Source organism: Trifolium pratense, linkage group LG2 (genome assembly GCF_020283565.1).
Source record: "Trifolium pratense cultivar HEN17-A07 linkage group LG2, ARS_RC_1.1, whole genome shotgun sequence".
In the NCBI taxonomy this organism is placed as follows: domain Eukaryota; kingdom Viridiplantae; phylum Streptophyta; class Magnoliopsida; order Fabales; family Fabaceae; genus Trifolium; species Trifolium pratense.
Genome location: NC_060060.1, coordinates 41,004,472 through 41,028,860, shown reverse-complemented (window position 1 = coordinate 41,028,860; position 24,389 = coordinate 41,004,472). Strand labels below are relative to the sequence as shown.

The window sequence follows — 24,389 nt, the reverse complement described above, 5'->3', positions numbered from 1 at the left end:
AAAAAGCCGTTTCACAAGAAGTGTGGTTTCATGTTTTATATCATATAAAAGCCATTTTACAAGCAGTGTGGTTACATAGATTGTTCACAAGAGACCACTTGCTTTGAGAGGAGTTTTACATTATGTATAACCATGATGAAAAACCATATGCATTTATTCTTTGTTTGGTACTATTTTAGTAAGTGTGGACAGCTATTCATGTAATAATTAATAATTAAGAATCGATATATTATATGAAATTAGAACACACTTACTTGATAGTCAGCAATCATGTTTACCGGAATAGCAGATATCGGAACCACCGATATGTTAGACAAGGTCTTCCTTTGCCTATCACATGCTCCAGTCTTTGAGGTCTTTGATGGGGAAGACAACAAATGAGCGTTCAGCTGATTGCTAGCTTGACGACGTGACGGCAAAGGGGACCTAGCCTATCTATTTATAAGATAACAACCCTAGTACCACCCATCATGGACTCTAGAGTTGGGCCTACACTTTGTTTCTACACAAATCAGAATTAGTGTTCAAGCCCATTATTACTGATCACAATTATCGGGCTTAAGCATCATCAAATGGATCACAACAACATCAACCCGTTTTTATTAAAACCAAAACCCACAATTGATTGCAGCCCACAGAATATTAGAAAATATTCTAACATTCTCCCACTTGGGCAAAATCAATTGTGTATATTTAATTTGAAGAAAACATTTTGAAAACGACTCTCGGGTTGATAACATATTTTAACGTGGCCACATTGATCCCAAGATGCAACATCTAATTAAGACTCCGTCCAACAAAAGTTAAATGATATCGAATCATAGCGGTAATTATATCATTATCGACACAACACCTTCCATGGTTATAAATACCACCAAACTCCGTCGACTAGTCATTTGTGTAGAGTGTAGCGAGAAAATGATATGTTTGTGATCTCAACCATACTATCATTTTCTTCGTCAGTCCTCAATTTCTCTCAAATGCCTTAAAGCCAGAGAAATTCTATGGTCCATAAGATACCACAAGTCCAAGCTCCAAAACAATGTTGACTACCGCGGTATAATGATCTAATCAACATCGAGCTCCAATATTTTAGACATAATTTCTCTCAAATGCCTCAAAGCCAGAGAAATTACATGGTTCTTAAGATACCATAATGCCTCAGCTCCAAAATAGTGTTGATCACCGGCTAAGTGATCCCGACAACACTGAGCTTATTTATTTATGTTTTCACATAATGCCTCAGCTCCAAAATAGTGTTGATCACCGGCATAGTGATCCCAACAACACTGAGCTATAATATTTATTTATATAATGCCTCAGCTCCAAAATAGTGTTGATCACCGGCATAGTGATCCCAACAACACTGAGCTCAAATATTTTTATATTTCAAATAATTTCAAATTTATAAAAGGAGTTAATAAAATTCAAACTCCCACTAATCAAGCATATCAAAAGAATATAAGTTATCTCCCACTAATCAAGTGGTATATTAAAACTCTCACTTATCCAAATGTTCCTTCACAATTTTTAAAGAAACTCCAAGTCTTGCATCCATTTCTTATAATTTAAGATATTCAACATTTCAATGGAAATATAACTGGAGAAATTCATTTGAATCAAAACCAAATTGGATTAGTATTATCAAAAGAGGCCAATATAATAGTACAATCACCTTTGGGCAGAATGCACCAACTAAAGTCAAAACCTTAGTCAAAACCTCAGATGAGTTAATCAATGAGTATACATTGAACTTTGAAAGTTGTCACCTTTAGGCAGACAAATTCCTCCGATCAATACATCCTCCAATAACTTCATCTCAAATTAATTTTTAATCGTAACATATAATAATCACCTTTGGGCAGAAAATTACATGTTATAATTAAAACCATTCCTCAAACTACAAAGAAAATCTCATCAATCAATATAAGCGGTCCCACTTTGGTGGTAACGGCCTATACCAACACACAAAATCTCTTGCATAGGTATCAATAATTAAAAGTTTTCACATATAATTATATGTCTTTAGTTGAGGAGAGAGATCATTACCATGAAACAGTCAACTCATAAGAGATCATTAATGTGAAACAGTCAACTCAATATAATAAATAAATAATTTATGCAGCGGAATAATATGAGACTTTATTTGAATAATTATTGAGGATATAAAGCAAATAGTCCCGAACTTTTATAAATAACATAGGACTCCTCAATATAAGTCTCTATAAACATTTATAAATAGTTGACATGTAGAACTCTCCCACTTGATAGAGAATTATAGTTGAATTACCAATCTAAAAGTGTTAAAATATTTAAATAAATATTCAACTATTTTCTCTATCACACAATGGACATGTCAAACAATGTCACACTAAATTTATGTTTTTCCAGAATAGAACTCTCAAAATATTAAACTTGAAATACTCCCACTCAATCGAGTAAAATTTTAAAATTGGAGTATATTGCAAGAAATTAAATGATGATCATATAGAGAGTTTCTAATTTTTAGAATATTATGGAAAATAATAACACTTTTATATATAATTGCACATTTATCATTTTAAAAAGGAGTAGATAATATTGAAAATAAATTTCTCCTTATATGCAATTATAATAAGTCACAAGAGAATAATAATTGCACAACTAACCTCCAAAAGTGTGACATCCATCCTTGCAATTAGAGTTAATGAACTTTAATGATTTGAGAGTATAATGAAGTCTTTTACAGCGTCATCTCAAACAATTCACAAATCAACAACAAACCATTATATCATAATAATAACTTTTAATAATAATCAACTCAATTTATATACATAAAAGATGCAAGGATGTTAATTGTAAAATTGCCATAATTGCTCAAAAGAATAATATTTCACATGTTTGCGGCAAAATAGAATTGAAAGAAATCAAGCACCAAACAATTTCAAATATCATTAGTCCCAAATCCAAATATTGAGGATACAAAACCCACAAGGATGATAAGTATGATGGAGAGAATATAATATATAAACAACCATTGATTCCTTCTGCCTGCAATCCATTCAACGTAACTGATTTTGCTCTTATTTAGCCAATTATTTCCAAATATCACATACTTTAAATTGGCAAATAAATAGATCGTAAGTTATTATTAAAATATGAATCATAGCAACATTCAAAATTAATAGTCCAAAATCTGAATTTGAGCAAAACAGAAGAATTTGAGCACTTATACCATAACACGTTAAATTGAATAACCGGCAACCAGTGGTGGTACAAAAAATAAATAAAAAATTTCTCACCGAATTTCTCTTAAGATACTTCACACTTCACATGCTTGTTGCAAAATAAAATTAGTAGCAATCCCACATAGAATAATGAGTGACCAATTCCAAATAAAGTAATAATAATAACCACTGATATAAAAATAAGAAAAATATGAATCTCTCTGATTTATAAAGGAAACTTATATCGGTTCCAAAATTAAGGAAACAACCGAAACACTAATGTGTCGAAATTAAACAATACTATAATAGTGATTAACCGATATTATCTGGACATGCCAAATTGAATCCACATGTTTAGGAAATAAATAAGCTGACAAACATATCAAAAAGGTAAAATATTAGCAAAGCAAATTCAGTCTAATATTTCCCCAATATTTCAACGCATTCCCCATTCTTAGTTTTTAAATACTTCTCACACAAGGTCTTAATCAATAATTAAAATCACATTATTTTAGGACTCAAGAAATTTGATGATCAAGCATAAACTTATGCCAAGAGAACAAAAGGCATAATTGCAACCATTACACCGATATTTAACAATACCTCAAATTAAATTGATGGTTTCAACAAAGCTTTAATTCCCAATTATGAGAAAAGAAATTAACAAATGCAGCCAGCACACAGAACCCATTGATTTGAGAGTTAAAAATTTAAACAAGAGAAATCTCAAATCGTAAAACTAGTTTCTGTACAAAATAAAATATATTTAGAAAGGATCAATTCTTTCAAAAACAAAAGAAATATGTCCTTTGTATTCACGTCAATTTCTCTATATTTAAACACGATTTGGCTCTATTCACCAACAAGAACATTCACTATAAAAAAAAATTAGGCTTTGACACGGGATAATTGATAAATCAATCTTTAAACCAAACCAAAACGTGATTGACCGGAAAAACACATAGCCAAATAAAAATTTCACAATGATGAAGCATCGCTATGATTCAAACATGATCGGCTTATACTTAACCAAATTGAGACGAAGCACAAATAATAAAAGAAAAAAAACATTAAGCTTCAATTAAACAATTCGGATTCGTGCTTACAACAACAATACACTTGGTTTCTTTAAGTTCGGTTTTGGTTTAAGGAAATTGCACAAAATCAAAACATAAAGGTGGGGGCATGAAGTTGCAGTGTACATGAGCCAAACCCAAAACTGAATTCATAATAAAACAATTATATAAAATCCAAAACACCCAATTGATATATGGAAAGCAAATATGATTTCCTTGAATGAATCACAGCCGAAATGGATATAAAATAATATGATGTTAATGGTCATTCACGTACTGGGTTAATGAAGAAACAAATAAAATAATCTCCAAAACTTTGAAAACCCACCAATAGCATATGCAAAAACATTCAAACGACTATCAAACAGAAGTAAGTATGTTAATCGCACAACCTGATTAACAAGAAACCTCAAAATAAAATTATGGTTTCGACAAAATTTATTTCATTCAAATTAGGGTTCTAAATCATATAATATTAAGCTCTGATACCACATGTAATAATTAATAATTAAGAATCGATATATTATATGAAATTAGAACACACTTACTTGATAGTCAGCAATCATGTTTACCGGAATAGCAGATATCGGAACCACCGATATGTTAGACAAGGTCTTCCTTTGCCTATCACATGCTCCAGTCTTTGAGGTCTTTGATGGGGAAGACAACAAATGAGCGTTCAGCTGATTGCTAGCTTGACGACGTGACGGCAAAGGGGACCTAGCCTATCTATTTATAAGATAACAACCCTAGTACCACCCATCATGGACTCTAGAGTTGGGCCTACACTTTGTTTCTACACAAATCAGAATTAGTGTTCAAGCCCATTATTACTGATCACAATTATCGGGCTTAAGCATCATCAAATGGATCACAACAACATCAACCCGTTTTTATTAAAACCAAAACCCACAATTGATTGCAGCCCACAGAATATTAGAAAATATTCTAACAATTCATGGATAGAATGGGGTGACTCATTTTGCAACATGAGACAATCATATACAGAAGGGTAAAAGGGTAAACTTTCATATCAAAATATTGTCTTGAAAGTCAATACATCTAATTCATCGGACAATGCTGATATTATTAGGCAAGATACTTTCATCTAGATTTAAACCTAAACCTGAGACCTCGCAGTTGTGTGTATAAGTTTCAGTGATGATCGCTACTTAGCCTAGACAAAAAGAACAAATTGGAATGCACATCTTACTTTCTGACATTGTGTTTTGATGTATCAAATTGGAATGCACATTTTACTTTCTATTAATTCATTTTGCTTACTTCAAACAAATGAACAATATAGTGTGTTAAATAAAAATAGATAAACACACAGTGCAAATATAGGTTCCAAAAACATCTTTTTTAGACTCATATATACATGACACTAATCCTATACAAAGTCAAACATCTTTTGTTGTGTCTGCTTGTTCCTTGGTAACCATTTTCCATCTCTGAGGTTACTCAAGTAGTAAGATTTCATCCAATTCTGCAGTATGCATCAATTATGTATCATATTGATGATTGCCATAGCAGTTCATCTTCTTTTCGCAATTCATCCAGCCGCCTCTTAGCATAGACTGTGAAAAAAATTGTTGTGCCTATAGCTATGCAGAAGCCAACAACATTGAAGACAATTTCTGGAGCAGATAGTATATGTGTTTTATGTGACGCATCCGCCAATGCTCGTATCAAAATTCCCCTGCAGAGTCAGTGAATTGAAGATACAACATTTCATCGCTAGCTATATAGTGAAATAAAATTTTAATCCCTATAAATATACTATTTTCCGTTTTTAGTCCCTCCAAAAGTTTTCTGTTCAAATGTGGTATTCACGGTTAAAATCAGTTAAACGTGACACAGTATAGAGTGACTAAAAATGAAAGATGATATATTTATAGCGACGACCAATCAACCAAAAGAGAGGGAAAGAGAGATCGTACGTGTAAATTGAAGCAATTACTTCTGGCATCATTCCTACCAAAGATCCTAACAAGTAAGGACCATATTGAACATTTGTTGCCACAGCACAATAGTTATAGACCATGTAAGGGAAAGGAGAAATCCTTATTAAAGCAACTGCTTTAAACTGGTCAAAACTATTTCCTCCACCAGCTAATCTTAAAACAGAAGCTTTCTTTGGATATTGTTCTAACCATTCCTATAAAGAATCACAATTTTATTTGTATCATAATTAGCACAAATGATATAAAGTATAAACATTAAAAAGGGCGTAATACATTCATAGATCCTTTAAGTTTCGCATTTATAACATATAGGTCCTTTAAGCTTTTTACGTAACAAATGAGTCTTTTAAGTTTCTAATTTATTGCACCGTTACCTTCCGGCCTCCGTTACAAAGGCGCAAACATAACCGTTAACTTGCACTGCAAGCTGCTTCTTAGTTCTTACTTCTTATTATTTGGAAGCCAAAACTCATTTTTCACTACCACCTCGCTAAGTTACTTCAGTCTTTTTGCAACGGAGAATAACTTGAAGGGTAATAGGGCAATAAATTAGAAACTTAAAGGACTTATTAGTTACCTAAAAACCTTGACCTATTTGTTACGAACGCAAAACTGAAAGGACATCTAGATACATTTGGCGTTGAAAACAATATACCAACTTAGATAGATTTAAGATAAGACATGTACTTCAATTTTACGATGGAACATTGAGCCAATGAAAAAAGGGAGTGATACTCCTATAGATGCTGCAGACAATACTAGCAAGAAACCCAAAAAATAACCAAATGTCATTCCAGCCAGCCACATAGAAGGTGAGGATGGTAAAAGTATGGTAGGAAATAGTGCTATTGAAGCAAACAAAATAATAGCTAACTCTGCACTGGTGAATGTGTCTCTCTGCCATTTCATTACTGGAATAAACACCTGAAAAATTAAATTTATGATCATTAATATGAGCATATATATAACAAAAATTTTCAAGGGAAGGGTAAGGGAATTTAATAGATAAACCTAGCTACATTGTTATTATTATATATTTGTTTAGACTTTTAGAAATGCATGGAAAAAGATAATGAAGGAGAAATTTGGAGAATTAAAAACATTACATACAACATATGATTTAGCCATCAATATTCGAGAGGTTAAAACATATTATATATATGTAACCAATTGCGGTAGATACATATGGTTAGAGGGAGAAAAAAAAACCTTTTCAATGAAATATGGTATGACCCAATTAAAAACAGCAAGACCCGCGACGCCAAGGCAGAGAAGACCCAAACTCAATTTAAGCCAATACCAAAAAGGTTGTGGTGGCGACGGTCTAGGAGAAGAGAGGGTGACCTCCAGCCGAGAATTATGTGTGGGTGTCAAGAAATTAATGTAGTCACCACCACCATCTTCGTGATGGTCGTGATCGGTATGTATTATTGGGACTATCTCTTTTACGTGACCATCAATGTTAACGTTGTTGTCTCCCTTCATAGACGTCATCAAAAGCCACCCGAAAAATTGAATAATTGAAAGATTGATTAGAAATTGTTCATGGCAATTGGTGAGAAAAAATAATGCAACAATTGCTAAGACCTGCCAAAGGGAATGAATTTAATTCACAGAAATGGGAGATGCCAATAATATTCATAATCATTCATATCTTTTGTGAATTGAAACTCAACATTGTGGTTTAATTTGTGAATGTGCGCTTCATTGTTGCAATACAATACACAAGGAACTCCGAAAATTGGTCATAAAATGGGATGGCCTTGCTTGGTTCAAATATAATACAAAAAATATGTAATATGTAAACTTTTTTTTTTTTTGAAACAAAAAATATCATTAAAAATCAGCAAAAAACATTGGCTATATCTTTTTGGACAGAGGCCAAAATACAACTAGGAAACTCATTATTTCAAACTCTATCCAAGGAAGGAAAGCTCAATAATATTTTTTTTATTAAATTCAATATTTATGAATATTTATGGACCAATGAAATTGTTATTATAACAAAATTTCAATCTAACACGTTAAAAATTAAAATCGGCTCGTTGTACCCATCACTCATATAACCGACATCCAAAGAAGTTAAAAAGTTACAGCTTTTATCAATTTTGCAATTTTCGGCTCAAAACTGACCAAATCTGATTGATACTTGTTCTTGCTAAAAAGTATGGGGGTCTATTCAGTAAGAGATGATTTTCCCGTACTGAATATGATGGTTGTTGAGTGGATGTGTATTTTGAAAGTATCCTCAAATGATGGAGGAGTGAGGTATATATAGATTTTTAGAGGTGAACACTTTTGCCTTTGAAACTCCTATTTCCCACGTTCTCAGGTTGTGGAGTAGTGGAATTCGTGGGTGTTGCTATCGTTTCCCGCCAAATCCAAAATTATCATGTGACTTTGAAGCCAGATCGTGGGCGAGTTGGGTCATGTGTCTGGGCAAATTGGGCCTTCTGGATGGCTATGGATTTATGTGCCAGGAAAATTTCTCAACGCACCCACCCACTTTCTCCCCCACTCCTTCCGAATTTTTTATAGTGTAAATTTTACACTAAAAAACAGTTCGGAACGTATTTTCCGAATTTTTTTAGGTGCGCTAGGGAGTGCGGGAGAAATGTTGAGGTGCGTTGAAAAATTTTCATGTGCCAGCATGGATATTTTAATGGGCCGAAGTGAATTAGGACATTACTTGATCGCTCGGTCCAATACTCATGACCTATAAGTACATTATAAATACTTAAAATAGAAACGTGAACTTAGCTCAATTGACAGAGACAATGCATTATATATACAGGGGCTGGGGTTATCAAGTGATTTCATCCTTTTCCCGACCACAGTGGTAGGAATCGAGCCTTGATATTCTCTACTGAGTTTAGTGGCAATCACCACTAAATAATACATAATTGTAGAATTAAAAAAGAAATAATCGCAAGAAGCCAACAATGCATTCCTTTTCCGAACGAACGCAGTAGGCAAAATAGGGGTGCTCGCGGTTCGGTTTGGATCGGTTTTGAGGCAAAAACTCATCCGATCCAAAAATAAATTAATTTGCGGTTTGGTTCGGTTTTGGATGACAAATAAAAAAAATCCGATCCAATCCGATCTAATATTATGCGGTTTAATTTGGATCGGTTTTTGGATATCCAAATTATAAATTGTAATTTTTTTTAATAAATATAAATATTATAAAAAACGCTACAAAATAATAGTTTGATATTTTTGACAAAATAAATATTAAGTTTGATGTAAAATATAACATATAATATATTGAAAATTAATATTTTGGAATGACAATTACCAATTATATTCGAAACATATAAAAAATAAAAAAAATAGATTAAATTAAACTAATATATAGTATTATCAAAATTTAAAATAGATTAAATTAAACTAACATATAGTATTAAAAAAATTTAAAATGAAAAAAAAGGTTAATGCAATATATATATATATATATATATATATATATATATATATATATATATATATATATATATATATATATTTATACTAATAAAAAGATAAATAAATATTAAAATATATGTATGCGGTTTGGTTCGGTTTGGATCGGTTTTAAGAAATCAATCCGAAATCCGATCCGATCCGGCGGTTTTCACAAAAGAATATCCAAACACATCCAAAAAACTTCGGTTTTTTGCGGTTTTCGGTTTTTTTGGATCAATTTTCGGTTTTTATTTGGATTGGTTTGGATTTGAGCACACCTAGGCAAAATGTGTTTTATAGAAGAAAGTCAACCTCATTTTTATTGTTTGTTTGACTAGAAGATCAGGGCAAAGTCTCTTCCACTATCATCATAGCGGTGGCGTTTTGACATAAAAATGACGATGAATTCCATCAGAGCAAAGTCTCTTCCACTATCATCATCATCATCATCATCATTACTCTTCCGTCTCAGATGCTGCAACAATCACAACAACAACATTTCCTCATTTCCAATTCCTTTCAATTCAAACTTCCCACATCGTACGTATCTTCTCTTCTCTCATTTCCTTTTCTCTTTCTACATCCAATTGCTTTACTATCTACCTCTTTTCAGTTCGCTCCACCACCAGATTTCCCCTCAATTGTGCTTCATCGATCAACTTCTCCGATGATGATTCTCAGCTACCCGATCCAACACCCAATCACTCTTCTCCCGCCGCCACGGTACTACTTCACTTCCACCTCCAATTTATTTTTTTATTTGTTTTTGTTACTCCAATTCAATAAAGGTGAAATTAACTCAATAGTTAGTTGTCCATCAGCTTAACTCGGTTCGAATTCCGGATGCTTCACTTATTGTGAAATTATAGCCACTAGGCTATTTGACCAAAAATAAATATATAAGTATAGCTGTTGATAAGTCTTAGCTCTACTAATAAATGTTACTATTGTTTGGCTGAATGTCTTCACTTGAGTTTGGTGCCATTTTGTTCATGCGTATATATGAATCGACGGGACTAAGTGATTATGGCCCTGTTTGTTTAAGATTTTTCAGCAAAAAAATCTATTTTTTTTCAAAAAAATATCACTTTTTATTTTACTTGTGTTTGTTTCAGATTTTTTCAAAAATCATTTTAGTAAAAAAATCATTTTTTTTCTTCAAAATGAAAAGCTATTTTCAATAGCTTTCTTCAAAATCTATTTTTTTTGTAAAAATAGATTTAGTGGAATCAAATATAAGTATAGTTGGTTGTCTGTGAGCTTAACTCGGTTGGCAGGGAGATCACATTATATATGCGGGAGCTGATGTTCGAACCCCGAACACTTTACTTATTCACTTTAAGGGTGAAATTATAGTCATTAGGCTACTTGACCATGAGTCTTAGCTCTACTAATAAATGTTGATATTGTTTGGCTGAATGCCTTCACTTGAGTTCGGTGCCATTTCGTTCGTGCGTATATTTGAAACGACGGGACTAAGTGATTATATATGAACCTGGGTTCTTGCAATCATTGACTGCATATATTAATGCAGTAAAAAAATCTGTGACCGTCCAATCGAGATCAAACGGTCCGATGTCAAGTTCGGTAATTTTAGTTTTTTAATAAAATTAAAATCTGCTTATTTTTTGGACCGGTCACGGACTCCCTGCATGGAATCCAGGTTCATTATGTATTGAAGTAAGAGCATAAGATCAAATAAACTCTATCAAATTTTCATGCAGACTTCTTTTCTACAGTCAAGTTTGTTTTTGTTTTTAAAAACAGAGAGAGTAGAGCAGGACATCATTGTTTTTTGTTATTTTGTTTCTTTCCTCAGCCGGCGAAGCAAACTTTACTGTCTATTTTGGAGATCCTGAAGAATTCAAATTCACTTCTGCCGCCTGCAATCCTTGCTAGTACACTGCTAGCTCTAATCTTCCCACCTTCATTAACATGGTTTACTACCAGGTATGTGTATGTTCTCGGTGAATTAGTCGATGAAAATATTATAATGTTTTATGATTATTTGCATTTTGGAGAAATTGATCTGGTCAGGGGATTTGCAGCAATGAAGGAACAATCATTGGCCCTTTTGTAGTCATCTAGAATGTTTTGATGTATCTCTTTAAACTGCCAATGCAAAATGGAATGGAATTGTGCAAACTACTGATATCTGAAACACAAAGTGGAATCCAAACTATAACATATTATTTTTAAATAACTTGAGCCATGAGTTCATAATTATTATGTGATGTACTTGTAGATACTTTGCCCCTGCACTAGGGTTTTTGATGTTTGCCGTTGGGGTCAATTCAAGTGAAAAGGACTTCATCGAGGCATTTAATAGACCAGCAGAAATTGCTGCTGGTTATTTTGGCCAGTTTGTTGTCAAGCCTCTTCTTGGATATCTGTTTTATATTATTGCAGTAACTGTTTTTGGTCTACCACCAGCAATAGGTGAGAAATGAAAATGATATGTTTTAAATAATAGGCAAAATTATGCATGTGGTTCTTTAAGTTTGTTTGACCATTTTCTTGGATACTATCTTTAAGTTTCCAAGAGACCGCAGGTGTAATTTTGTTTTAATAGTACTAGAAAGAGAGCTAGTGGGATATACTGTCTAACATTTTGAGGTTAAATGAATCAGGGGCAGGAATTGTATTGGTTGCTTGTGTTAGTGGAGCTCAGCTATCAAATTATGCTACTTTTCTTACAGACCCACAAATGGCACCATTAAGCATAGTAATGACATCACTGTCAACTGCTTCTGCGGTTTTTGTCACGCCACTCTTATTGCTGTTGCTCATCGGGAAGAGAGTGCCCATAGATGTAAAAGGAATGGTGTTTAGCATTACACAGATTGTGGTGGTACCTATTGCTCTTGGCCTGCTTTTAAATCGGTAAACTATTGTTTCAAATCTCAGTAGATTTTTCAGCATTAGTGTTACCTTTTAAAGTGTTGTCTTTTTACATTATTTTTTTTATTTCAGCTTCTTCCCTCGTATTTGCGATGCTATTCGACCAATTTTGCCTCCACTGTCCGTGTTGGTGGCAGCTATCTGTGCTGGAGCACCACTCGCTCTTAACGTTGAGTGTATTAAATCTCCCCTTGGAATTTCTATCTTGTTGCTTGTTGTTGCTTTCCATTTGTCAGCTTTTATAGCTGGTTATGTACTAAGTGGTTCTGTCTTCCGTGATTCTCCTGATGTGAAGCCATTACAGCGAACAATTTCCTTTGAGACAGGTACACATTTTCTCCATTTTCATCCATCAAATGCCTGCATTGGCATATGTTACTTATAAGTGAATTCTTTTCTCAAACTGCAGGAATGCAAAGTAGCCTCCTTGCTCTGGCTCTTGCTAATAAGTTCTTTGAAGATCCAGTTGTCGGCATGCCTCCAGCAATTTCGGTAAATTCCGAACTCTGAATCAAAATTTTATAGCATTGAATCAAAATTTTATTTTATTGCAATTTAAGTTGCTGTTTATTTTTCTTCTTTCAGACTGCAATTATGTCTTTGATGGGATTTGGTCTTGTTTTGATATGGAACAAAAGAGGAAAGCATGAGACAAAACAGAGCACCTGAAAGGTATGGATTTAGATGTGTATTATGCACATTGGGTCCATCTTGTATCTTAGCATACATAGAGATACTGCTGAAGCTATCCCAAGGAGGGACCGACTACAAGAAGTTTGATATCATATTATATACTATTAATTACAATTTAATTTTTTTTACATCACACCAATTCTTCTAACACAGTTTTTGTAAGGGTAGTGTAGAACCAGTGGTGTGAAACAATTGACTCTTAGATATTTATATTTAAGTGCCTGTTTCAAATTTTGGAATCCTCTAAAGCAAGTTGGTGATTAACTAAATCCCACTTCACCAATAGGATCTAGCCCATGCAAAACATTAAAGAAATAATGCATTCCTTAAAGAGGGTTTATTTTGCCGTCCTACCATTTTCTCAAACACCATCCGCTAATTAAGTAGGAGATGAGTAAAAATAGGGCACGCGAGAAACTCGTAGGGCGGCAAAAGAAACTCTCTTCCTTAAATTGTTAAATTATTATGGATAGAGAATCAATTGCTTTTCGTATAACTGTTGTCATTAGTCAATGTTACAATTATTTTATGTTATTTGGCAACAGTTTCGTCAATATTTTAGTTTTTCTTTTTTCATTTGTCATTTGTCATATTATGTTGGTAGCTTTTCTTTTTTCACATGAATAAATCGATGTACATGCAAAGCTAATCAGAAATGAGAATTACTGCTGATGTTTCTTTGGTTAGTTTTCCCTGTGTAGTTGTTGTGTAATCTCTCTTTCTAGGTTTAGGCCCTCTTGTTTATCAAAAAAAAAAAAAAAGAAATGAGAATTCAGTTTTTTTCTGAGCTTTTCTCTCTATAGATACATGCTTTGTTCATGGCTGCTCATGTGAGCATTCAGTTTTTCTGTGAATGTATCTACTACTACAAGATAAATAGAACATTATGTAGAGTTTAATCTTAAAGAAAAAATAAATTGATATCTACAAAATAAAAAATATACATTACAGTGTTTATATTTTATATTTAGATATGGATTGAAGAGCACTGTTTGATGGTAAATCCAACAAAAAAATGGAAAAATTGCAATAATTTAAAACTAAGTTTATTGCCATGTAGTGTACTCACTAGCTAATTTATCACAAATGATAAATTATTCTATACCAGTACCAATACCAATGGAGACCGAATCTGACAAATCATTAAAAAAACATGAGATTACCCTGCAACAAGAAGAAACCAAAGATGCTTCAAACATGAAATCCAGAATTTATTTTATTGATGAACGTGAAAACAATGTTATTATCAGAACTTGTCTTTCAGTGAAAAAATAATCCATGGAAATCAATTAAAATAATAATAAAATAATAATCTATGTTGTCCACTTGTCAATTCCCAATTTTCCACCAACTCTGTTGTATCAATCTTTTATTATTGGGCAATGCCATCATTTTCATATCATTGTCATTATTTTCTCTAATAGAAAAAGTGCCCATAAACATTAGTATCAATCATGTTTTTTTCAATCAAAGAAACAAACAAACGGACAATAATTGGTCAACAGTGTTTTCAGTGGAATTTATAATCCCTGTAATGCAATGCAGTTCCTCACTCTAGCTGGTCAAGTGGACTCTACTTCAAAACATGTATTCAATTTCATGCAGAGTGAATCAGTTACATAATGTTAGTTGCTCAAATCTTTCACTTTTCCATGTTAGAAAACCTCAAATTTATGCGCCATTTTCGACCAACGTATCTTCTAAATTCTCGATTCGTTTGGGTTCACACTTCCAACAAAGTAACTCTCATTGTGTATACAACCATTTTTTTTCTTCCATTTTTTCTGTCTATTATCTCGATTATCTTATGCCTACTTGCTTTTGTCTTGTTGGCTTCACAGAATACAGTAGCTTCAAGTCCAAGCTGCCTCTCAAATGTGCATCGCTGAACACTTCGGATTCCGTGCTACCTGATCCAATCCCTCAGGTACTTTCTATTCCAACAAAACATAATTTATTTGCTACCATGAAAAGTAAAACAAGTTTGTGTCACCAGCTATGGACATATATGTGAACCATGCAGCATGTCTCGTGCTGTTTTGGTCTAGTTACTTAGTTCACTCCAGACAAGTTTAACTCCAGCTTGCAGGAAGCTTCTTTCCTATAATCAAGTTTTGAAAATTTTGCACGGAATTGGAAAACAACGTTTACCCAGGCCAACTTTCTTTTTGTTTATTTTGATTTTATGATCAGAAAATGAAGCAAAAAACAATGTCCATTTTGGAGATTCTGAAGCAAGCAAATTCACTTCTACCTTATGTAGTCTTCGCTAGCACACTTCTAGCTCTAATCTTCCCACATTCTTTTACGTGGTTTACCAGCAGGTCTGTGGATTTTCTGGCCGAATTTGTTCATAAAAAAAGTTGTTTCATGATTAATTCCATTTTTTAGCACTCAAACAAGACTTGTATATGATTTTGCAGATACTATGCTCCTGCATTAGGATTTTTGATGTTTGCAGTTGGAGTTAATTCAAGTGAAAAGGACTTCCTTGAAGCATTTAACAGGCCAGCAGAACTTGTGACTGCTTATGTTGGTCAGTTTGTGGTGAAGCCTCTTCTTGGATATTTTCTTTGCATAATTTCAGTAAATGTATTTGGTCTACCAACAGCAATAGGTAAGGATGGTCCCTTTTTTTCCCTTCTTTTTCTCTGATACGCAAATACTAGTAAGTTTGTAGTTACGTTAGTTTTCAGGATTTGAACCCTGAATCTTTGTCTTAAAATTAAAACTACTTCGGTGTCAGGCGCAGGAATTGTATTGCTGGCTTGTGTTAGCGGAGCGCAGCTCTCAAGTTATGCTACTTTTCTATCAGACCCACAAATGGCACCATTAAGCATAGTTATGACATCGTTATCTACTATTTCTGCGGTTTTTGTCACACCTCTCTTATTATTGTTGCTCATTGGGAAGAAACTGCCTATAGATGTAAAAGGAATGGTGTTTAGCATTACACAGGTTGTGCTTGTTCCTATTACATTTGGTCTACTTCTAAATCGGTAATACTACATATTTCAGACAAATTTGTTAACATTAGTGTTTTCTTAAAAGGTGTTGTCTCTCATTCGATTCTTTTTTTTTAACAGCTTCTTTCCTCATATTTGTAATGCTATTCGACCATTTTTGCCTCCACTATCAGTATTGGTAGCAGCTCTCTCTGCAGGAGCACCACTTGCTCTTAACATTGAGTCAGTTAAATCCCCCTTTGGTTTTGCTATCTTTTTGCTCGCTGTTGCTTTTCATTTGTCATCTTTTGTAGCTGGTTATGTTCTTAGTGGATTCGTCTTTCGTTATTCTCCTGATGTGAAGCCGCTGCAGAGAACAATTTCCTTTGAGACAGGTACAACTTTTTATCCATCAAATGCTTATAGTTAGCATAATAGCATATGTTACTTTATTAAATAAATTCATTTGTCTAATGGCGGCAGGAATGCAAAGTAGCCTCCTTGCCCTAGCTCTTGCTAATAAATTCTTTGAAGATCCAGTTGTGGGTATGCCATCTGCAATTTCTGTAAGTTTCCATCTCTATACACATGAACGAAAGGTAGACGGGGCAACAAGCTGCGCTGCCAGGGACGGAGGCAGGAAGGGGGTAATGTGGGCACTTGCCTGCACAAACTTTTTGAGAAATTTTTTTATATGCTACTCCCCCACATTCACCCATCATCCATTAGTAATTTTTAGTGTTGATATTTTAACTAGTCCCCCACATTCACCCATCTTGAAAAGTAACTAGGCTCAATTCAAGTCATCATCAAGGCAATATTAGTGTTTGTTTGGTAACACAAATAAACTAGCTTATAATTTTGAGTTCATTTGAAATAGTTATTTTTAAGTTTATGTAAAACAATTTATACAAATAATTTTTTATGTTAATTTATAAATTCTCACTAACGCGAAAACTGTATTTTTATAAGCTATTTTTCATAAACTAATTAACAACCTTATAATAATATCCACTTGGGTTGGTCTAGTGGTGTTAGCTTAGGACCTTGGAGTTTGCTCCTCTCAAAGTCTCAGGTTCGTGCCAATTTCGGTGGGTTGGTCCATATATACAAAGTTTTAAAAAAAAACTCAGCTTTAAACGGACCCTCCGCAATGGGCGGTAAGATCGGTTCTCTCGAATTAGTCGGTTCTTGAGCTGGATACCAAGTTTTCAAAAAAAAAAAACTTATAATAACATATAAAAAATTATTTATTTGAAAAAGTCGTTTTGCATATAAGCTTAAAAAAAAAAGTTATTCCAAACGGACCCATAAGCTTGTTTGATAAAATAAAATTGTGTTTGGAAAAAAACTTTTCTTTCATACTTATAATTTTTTCTATGTTATTTCAAGTATCGTTTGAGCTTATAGTTTATAACTTTTTATCTTTTATTCCAATTTTAACCTTAAGCACTTGATGAATGTGAAAATATAAAATTGGATCTATCTATAAAAGAAAGATTTTTTAGATTATATATTTAATGTTACAAATTTATATATTTGGTGCCCCCCTATTGAAATATCCTGGCTCCGTCACTGTGCGCTGCTAAACCTTTCTGTACAAAACATGAGGAAGAATGATGTATGCTTTAAATTTCATCACTCATCAGAGCATAATCATAGCAACATAGATGATTTGCTTCGTTGTTTTGGAAAAAGCTTTTGTCTGTGATCAAGAAAATAGAAGAATTTATGCATCTTGCATGACAAGTTAATCTTTTTTTTTTTAAAGTCATGACAAGTTAATCTAAGTATAGCTGTTTAACATATTTTATTGTAATTAAGTTGATAATTTTGCTTGCAGTCTCCGCTTATGTCTTTGATGGGATTCTCTCTTGTTCTGATTTGGTCGAAAATAAAGAACAAGACAAAACAAGGCAGCTGAAAATAATTGATAGGGGGTACATTGATCGATTAATGTTGTGTATTTTACTAAGCTTTTGTACTACAAAAGTGGTATCACATTGTATTTAAAGGACTCTTAGCTAGACCAAAGGAGTATAGTAACTAACTGGTGCATGTAATAAATGTAGCCAAGAATCTTCCAATCCAACCATGTAGCATAAATGAATATCTCATTATTATGAGCTTTCTAAAAGACCCATTCTTCTTACTTATCTCAAGATGCAGCTTTTAAGAATATGATTGGTTTTTCCCTTAAAAAAGGATTAGCGGCACAACTTATTGCCCGCCTTTCATTAAAGACATAGAAGTAATTTTGTAATTAAAAAAAAAACACTTACATGTTGCATAGAAAAAATTATTAGTTTAACGTCAAAAAAATAAAATATTTTATTAATTTTTATAAAATATGTAAAAACTAGAGAGAAAAATAAAATAAAAATTTATCGAGGGGGGCATTTGCCCCCGATTCTCTCAGCTTGTATGTGTCTGTTCCTGAAAGATGATGAGTTAGTTATCTGAAATGGGGGGTTGAAAAAGCAAGACTGTCTCTTGAGCTTTCTAACCATGGCAGCGGCAACATTGTACTTAGCAAAACCATCTTCTTGCTTTACTCCCAAAATCCCGTTTCCCTCAAACTCAAGAGTACTCAGTAGCTGTCGGTTTGGAACCTTAAAGCCGAAAGCTGGTCTGTCACAATTTCTTAACATTGTAGAAACCACTTCCTCATATATTCAACTTCCATTGCAACTAGAACTCCATGAACCTTCCAATGCTCTCTCTTTGCCCACTTGGGCTGTTCATGTATCAAGTGTTGTTGAATGGTTGGTTGCTTCTTCATAACTCTTTATCTTATCCATTTTCATTTACCATTTTAACCTTCATTGTTTGTTTGTTTTCTATTGAAAAAGGATTATAGCTATGGCTTTGGTGTGGCAATATGGGGAGAAATCAGGATATGAAGCTTGGAAGGGCCTTTCTTGGGGTATGGTAAGTTTTCTACTTTTAATTATTTCAATTTTTTTCTTCTTTCCTGTTAGAATTACTACGAGATGGATGAGATGTCTTATTTTTATTTGTCACAAGTAGTTTAGTGGTTAAAAATTCAACCTTGAGATGAATAAGTTATAAGTGTAGAATCTCGGGTTCGAACCCGACCTGTGCGGCTTTGCATATATAATACGATGTGCCTACCAACTGAGTTATATTCACAGGAACATGAGATGTGTTATTTTGACATACAATTTCAATGATTAACGCAATTCAAATGCGTGAGTAATTGGATGGTTAATGAATTAATAAAGTGTCACAACTTATTAACAGTTCATTGAACACCTGAAAATTGTGGCTAATAACGTTCAAAATCGTGGTTAATTACTTTGAGTTGTGACTCATTGTTATATTCATTATCCATCTAATCAACGTAATTATAACCATCTAGATTGTTATTGACATTTGTTGGAAATTTTGTGTAAAAATATTCATTTCCATTTGCATGATCACTGGTCTCTGAATGTAGGTTTACATAACTCGTGTTCCTATCTTAATCTAATTGTTGTAGGTACCTCTACTTGGTGGAGCATTTTGTGCCTGCACATGGCATTTCTTTTATAACTCCGACTCCCTTGAGGTAATGACTAACATTTCCTTTCTTCTTCCATACAAAACATCTATTACTTTACTACTAGAACTAGAATTGGTAGTTGACAACACCATTGTTATATCTGAAATGAACAACGTTCTTGTAAAGTCTGGTAATGTGTAAAATTTATCGTCACAAAACACCACGAGTGGCTACTGAAGGTTTTGTGCCCGGGTGAATTTCTCTCAACATTGTTGAACACACTTTATTTGCGGCTACAATGGTCACTAAATAATTTCTACAATATCTGTATTTCGCGATTCTTCTCTGTTAGAATTTTATAGACTCCATTGATGAAGGTGTGAAGCTTTGTGAGCTTCAACACTTTCAGAGAAAAGAAAGAAGAAAGAGAATCAGAGAGAAAGTGAAAATGAATAGTATTGTGTTGTATTGTAATTACAGCAAGAATAGAGTATATATACATAATATATAGGCTGAACTTGTTTAGACAGTTGTAACTAGTGTCTATCTCTAATATTCTTCATCAAAACTGAAAACAACTTCTAGTCTTCTAGATCTTATGGGACAAATTTGTTGACTTTTTAAGCTAAGCCTTTGGAGTTTAAAAGCAAAATTGTATGCTATTTTATTGCAAGTGTTGTTTTAGGAGCATTTCAAAACTCAACATCAACTTTGGACTATTCTTTGTGGAAACACTCTTAATGATTCCTTGAAACACAAACAGTTTGATGCTGCTCCTGTTCTTCATATGATGTTTAAGCCAAATGACCCCATTTCAGGCCATGATCGATGCATAGGTTTACACTGATTCATCATTTGCTTAGCTTGGCCGCCTAATATAACACACAGTCCTCTCTAAAACAATCCATCCCTTGCTGTCACCAATTGTTGCCATCGCCTAGGCATGCCAGCTTCCCCTCCTTTTGCTGTTGTTGATGCTATCAGTATTGTCAAAAAATCAGTATTGTGCCTAGGTTCGGGAGTGGGTGAATGTCGTAAAGGGAAGGATTGTGGTACATACTGTATGATCCTTCTTGAAATTCAAAATGTTACTACACATGCATAGAAAATAATATAGATAAAAAGAATAATCTCTAAATCATGTTCATAAGGCGTCACATATAACTCATAATGAATAACATAAGTTTTTCAGAACACAAAACTAAACCACTACAGTAAATAGTCCAGCGCTTCAACTTTAGAGTCAAGATATCTAGAATCTAGCCTGGCTAATCTTTTGTTAGAACAACAATCTGATTCAAAAGTAAAAAGATACAAAAAATACAAACAGAGAACACAATTTTTTTTGTGACCAAAGACAACAGTATTTGACCACAAAGTTCGGCCTTATATGCCCATGTCTGAGTCTCCGACCTGCCAATTTATCAGTGAACTATGAATCATATCCAGAATCTTTCAAGTCATAATCAAATAGTGATCTTCCATATGATCTTCATTATCATCCATGGCATTTCGACCTTCATCAAACTTGTCTCACCACAATTAGAAACCTCCAAATCATCTGCTAGTGCATCTTCAACTTGAATCAAGTTATCTTCACTTGGAGTATCCACATTCAAATATGTATTTTTCTCTTTCTCCACAAAGTCACAAACCAATCATCATCTGACAAAATATCATTCACATTATACTCATTTTCTTTCATAGCATGCTTCTTCTCGGCCAATTTGCCATCATAAATACAACATCATTCTTTGTTTGTTTTAAACCGTTTCTTTTCTTGGTGTGACATAAAATAATTATAAATCCAATTCACACATTGTAGGTACTAAGTAATTTGAGGAATTAAACACTATTTGTTTCATTAATTAGGATTCTTACTATATCCAAGCTAGGAACTCCAACCATGCTCATAATCTGAAGCAAAGCATAATACAGTAATACACAAATAACAAACTTCTGCAGTTCATTGCCATAAGATTCCAACAATTGTGGTAGAATTTTGATTTCAACTCCAAGTGTAGAATTGACCATCAATCTTATTTATCTTTTCCACATCTCTCACCATCCTTTGTACAATCTAGTCCACATTTTACTTCATAGTCAACTTTGAAATTATGACTAAAATACAAAATATGATTAAGGTAATAAGTTATAATAAGTATGTGGCGTGCAAAGGAAAAGACCTGTGTAGATGGTTGTCCAATCTTTCATGAACCATTTCCTATGGAGGTATGTAACTAGAGAATGGCAAAAAATGAACCAGTTCTAAAACTACGACCTTAAAATTGAATTAGTGGAAATTGGAAAACAATAGTTTACCTCTTTCTAAGACCATTGAAGGAGAACTAATAATTAAAGACTAAATGGGAGAATCCCCTTTCTACTATTAATATTTGTGAAAATACAGCAAATTATATTTTTTTGATTACTGAGTAGTACTGCAAGATCCATTCTTTTAAATTTCATAATATGTTCTATGGCTCAATGCAGTAAGAACAAAGGACATTTAATGATCCTTTCATCGTGTAATAAAAATATGTTTGAATGTGAGATTGTACAAATGAAATGAATGGGGTTCTTTAATGAGTTGTAGGTATTGGTAGCTCTTCAAGCGGCACTAACTGTTATAGGTAATATCACAATGTGCATAGCTGCATACCGAATATACAAATCATCCCGTGAAAGCTCAGAAAACTTGTGAAGTTTTGGTATAAAGGTATTTCGAAGTAACATTTATGCTCGAATGAAAGTCCTTAATCTTCTGTTGATTGTTTAACTATGTTTCTTGGGCCTAGATGAATAAGAAGAGTCTATTGATTTACAAAATTATTTGAAGTGACAAAGATGGAATCTTTAAGATACACTTTTCCTCCTTGATCTTGAACTAGTCTGTGTAACTTTTGTATCTAGCTTTCTTTTCACATGATACTGTCCTCACTAGAGAATTCAACTTCATACTGATACATGGTAGTGACCTTTGCCTGTATTATTTTGTCAAGACAGTACTCTGTGAAGTATATTGATAAGAATGCTTAAACTTTTTTGTATTTTATATTTTGTATAATGCTATTTCTATTCTTTATTATTATTTTACTCTATAGTTCCCTTTTATATGTTTTTCGGTAAATATTTCTTGATCCCTCCGAACCTAAGATCTTTGGTGTGAAAGAGTGAGGAAAAGTTGTAGACAATGGATGTTGGCCAGCAGCTCCTGACGGAGGGAGGAGGTGTACCAAGTACCAACAAACACTCTGACAATCAAGTAAGCGTCGTGGTTTGAGGTTTGAGAGTTAGAAAAGTGTATATCTGGGCCTAGATCAAGAGTTAGGTTTTATAGTGGGGGTATTAGGGTTTTAGGACCCAAAACCCTTATTTGGACAGTTGTCTCATAACCTCATTGGAAAATTATCAACAAATTGTGGGACGATTCAAATCCAACGGTCCTAACTGAATCTGCGGCCCTACTTCAATACTCCTCTATGGCATGTCCCCGCTATGGTCTATTTAGGAGCTAGTGACTTGAGGTGATCCGGTCCATTGGAGGATTGAGTCTTGTCCTACTCCGAAATAGTTCCCTTTTATATGAAGAGGGTAAAGGAGATAGATTCATTTTTTTTTGCATAAGGAGATAGATTCATTTTACTCTACTCTCTCTTAAGTCTTAACTTAACCCTCTGGCCCCCAAAAAAGCTGAAAAGTGTAAGGCACGAGTAGTATAGTAAACAAGGTACAAGAGTTATGTCATTGTTTATGAGAAAATAACACTACATCATATGTGAACAGTGAAAATTAATCAATACTATTACATAAAATATGTTGTGCACTAGAATGTCCAGGTTATCAGATTTTAAATCATGAACCATTTAAATTTACACGTGGTTTCCAAAAGCTAAGTAATAAGGATTTAGGTTAACCAATAAGTTTGTGTTTAGATTAGCTTATTTTATGCTCAAAATAATTTGATATTTAGAATTTTAGTGACGGTTCTTTTTAAAAGTTTTTTTTTTTTTTTTTTGAATTAAAATTTCTGTAAAATTCAGAATTAGTATAACTCTGTATTGTACAGTTTTATTATCAACAGTGTAAGGAGCTTTTACTTTTGGTAGGTAGATATTGGTACATGATGTGATATTAATGTTAATTGGTGAAGTGGATGTAGACAAAAAGGTAAAGTGGATGAGTTAAGCTTTCTCTGTTCATTAGGGTCCTTTGCACACCCCGTGCTTCATGAGAAAAATAAGTTGTGTTTTAGTAAAAAAAAAACAAAATAGCGGATAGTTGATAAACTATAACTTATAATATATCAACTTATAGCGAATATTTTATAAGTTAGCTTATAACAGTTGAACAAACTCAATAATAAGATATATGATTGTGAGAAAATGTTAGTTAACTTTTTGTAATCATATAAGCTTATAAGCTATAAACTCAATAACGTGTATTGCCAAATACCCTAGTAGACACTATGCAATTATTTTTATCACTTAGATAAAAACATTGTTGAATGAAGTTTGAAGAAAAAATTTGAAGTACATTAGACTTGTAAAACATGGAAGATTGAAGAGATTTATTGTCGCCACATTTAGTTCGGTGAATCTAAATTAGGGTGTATGTTAACATTTGTCATGAATAAATCAAGTGTCATTTTG

At 33.3% G+C, this 24,389-nt stretch overlaps 4 protein-coding genes across 5 annotated transcripts; 3 read left to right on the top strand and 1 right to left on the bottom strand.

Moving 5' to 3' along the window:
• Nucleotides 1-5,542: 5,542 nt before the first annotated feature.
• LOC123909939 (transmembrane protein 64) lies at nucleotides 5,543-7,167 on the bottom strand. The gene is made up of 3 exons (XM_045960882.1): nucleotides 6,937-7,167; nucleotides 6,226-6,443; nucleotides 5,543-5,984 (listed from the first exon to the last, which is right to left on the bottom strand). Exons 1-3 carry the CDS (start codon nucleotides 7,156-7,158, stop codon nucleotides 5,795-5,797), a joined length of 630 nt encoding a protein of 209 aa, XP_045816838.1. The 5' UTR covers nucleotides 7,159-7,167; the 3' UTR covers nucleotides 5,543-5,794.
• A 2,805-nt stretch (nucleotides 7,168-9,972) lies between these two features.
• On the top strand, nucleotides 9,973-13,556 carry LOC123908952 (probable sodium/metabolite cotransporter BASS5, chloroplastic). Its single transcript, XM_045959703.1, has 8 exons — nucleotides 9,973-10,233; nucleotides 10,307-10,416; nucleotides 11,513-11,643; nucleotides 11,939-12,132; nucleotides 12,324-12,576; nucleotides 12,667-12,920; nucleotides 13,004-13,086; nucleotides 13,180-13,556. Exons 1-8 carry the CDS (start codon nucleotides 10,089-10,091, stop codon nucleotides 13,261-13,263), a joined length of 1,254 nt encoding a protein of 417 aa, XP_045815659.1. The 5' UTR covers nucleotides 9,973-10,088; the 3' UTR covers nucleotides 13,264-13,556.
• A 1,113-nt stretch (nucleotides 13,557-14,669) lies between these two features.
• Nucleotides 14,670-18,352, top strand: LOC123908953 (probable sodium/metabolite cotransporter BASS6, chloroplastic). Of its 2 annotated transcripts, none has more exons than XM_045959704.1 (8): nucleotides 14,670-15,026; nucleotides 15,129-15,214; nucleotides 15,481-15,611; nucleotides 15,711-15,904; nucleotides 16,034-16,286; nucleotides 16,374-16,627; nucleotides 16,716-16,798; nucleotides 18,076-18,352. In XM_045959704.1, the coding sequence occupies exons 1-8, from the start codon at nucleotides 14,873-14,875 to the stop codon at nucleotides 18,154-18,156; spliced, it is 1,236 nt and encodes a 411-aa protein (XP_045815660.1). In that variant the 5' UTR covers nucleotides 14,670-14,872; the 3' UTR covers nucleotides 18,157-18,352. The 2 variants fall into 2 exon arrangements, with proteins under 2 accessions (XP_045815660.1, XP_045815661.1); XM_045959705.1 differs by having other exon boundaries at nucleotides 14,671-14,911.
• Nucleotides 18,353-18,670: 318 nt separating this feature from the next.
• Nucleotides 18,671-22,828, top strand: LOC123910289 (ycf49-like protein). The gene is made up of 4 exons (XM_045961387.1): nucleotides 18,671-18,997; nucleotides 19,085-19,163; nucleotides 19,735-19,803; nucleotides 22,334-22,828. The coding sequence occupies exons 1-4, from the start codon at nucleotides 18,741-18,743 to the stop codon at nucleotides 22,439-22,441; spliced, it is 513 nt and encodes a 170-aa protein (XP_045817343.1). The 5' UTR covers nucleotides 18,671-18,740; the 3' UTR covers nucleotides 22,442-22,828.
• Nucleotides 22,829-24,389: the final 1,561 nt, after the last annotated feature.

Excerpts from the sequence above, each read along its gene's own strand:
- LOC123908953 (XM_045959704.1), top strand. The coding sequence starts at position 14,873 with ATGTATTCAATTTCATGCAGAGTGAATCAGTTACATAATGTTAGTTGC. Across the intron at positions 15,905-16,033 it reads TGGTCTACCAACAGCAATAG|GCGCAGGAATTGTATTGCTG; the intron begins GTAAGGATGGTC and ends CTTCGGTGTCAG. Across the intron at positions 16,628-16,715 it reads AACAATTTCCTTTGAGACAG|GAATGCAAAGTAGCCTCCTT; the intron begins GTACAACTTTTT and ends TAATGGCGGCAG.
- LOC123910289 (XM_045961387.1), top strand. The coding sequence starts at position 18,741 with ATGGCAGCGGCAACATTGTACTTAGCAAAACCATCTTCTTGCTTTACT. Across the intron at positions 18,998-19,084 it reads GTATCAAGTGTTGTTGAATG|GATTATAGCTATGGCTTTGG; the intron begins GTTGGTTGCTTC and ends CTATTGAAAAAG. Across the intron at positions 19,164-19,734 it reads AGGGCCTTTCTTGGGGTATG|GTACCTCTACTTGGTGGAGC; the intron begins GTAAGTTTTCTA and ends TAATTGTTGTAG.
- LOC123908952 (XM_045959703.1), top strand. The coding sequence starts at position 10,089 with ATGACGATGAATTCCATCAGAGCAAAGTCTCTTCCACTATCATCATCA. Across the intron at positions 10,417-11,512 it reads ACTCTTCTCCCGCCGCCACG|CCGGCGAAGCAAACTTTACT; the intron begins GTACTACTTCAC and ends TTCTTTCCTCAG. Across the intron at positions 12,133-12,323 it reads TGGTCTACCACCAGCAATAG|GGGCAGGAATTGTATTGGTT; the intron begins GTGAGAAATGAA and ends TAAATGAATCAG.
- LOC123909939 (XM_045960882.1), bottom strand. The coding sequence starts at position 7,158 with ATGAAATGGCAGAGAGACACATTCACCAGTGCAGAGTTAGCTATTATT. Across the intron at positions 6,444-6,936 it reads TGTTCCATCGTAAAATTGAA|GAATGGTTAGAACAATATCC; the intron begins GTACATGTCTTA and ends GATTCTTTATAG. Across the intron at positions 5,985-6,225 it reads GTAATTGCTTCAATTTACAC|GGGAATTTTGATACGAGCAT; the intron begins GTACGATCTCTC and ends CTGACTCTGCAG.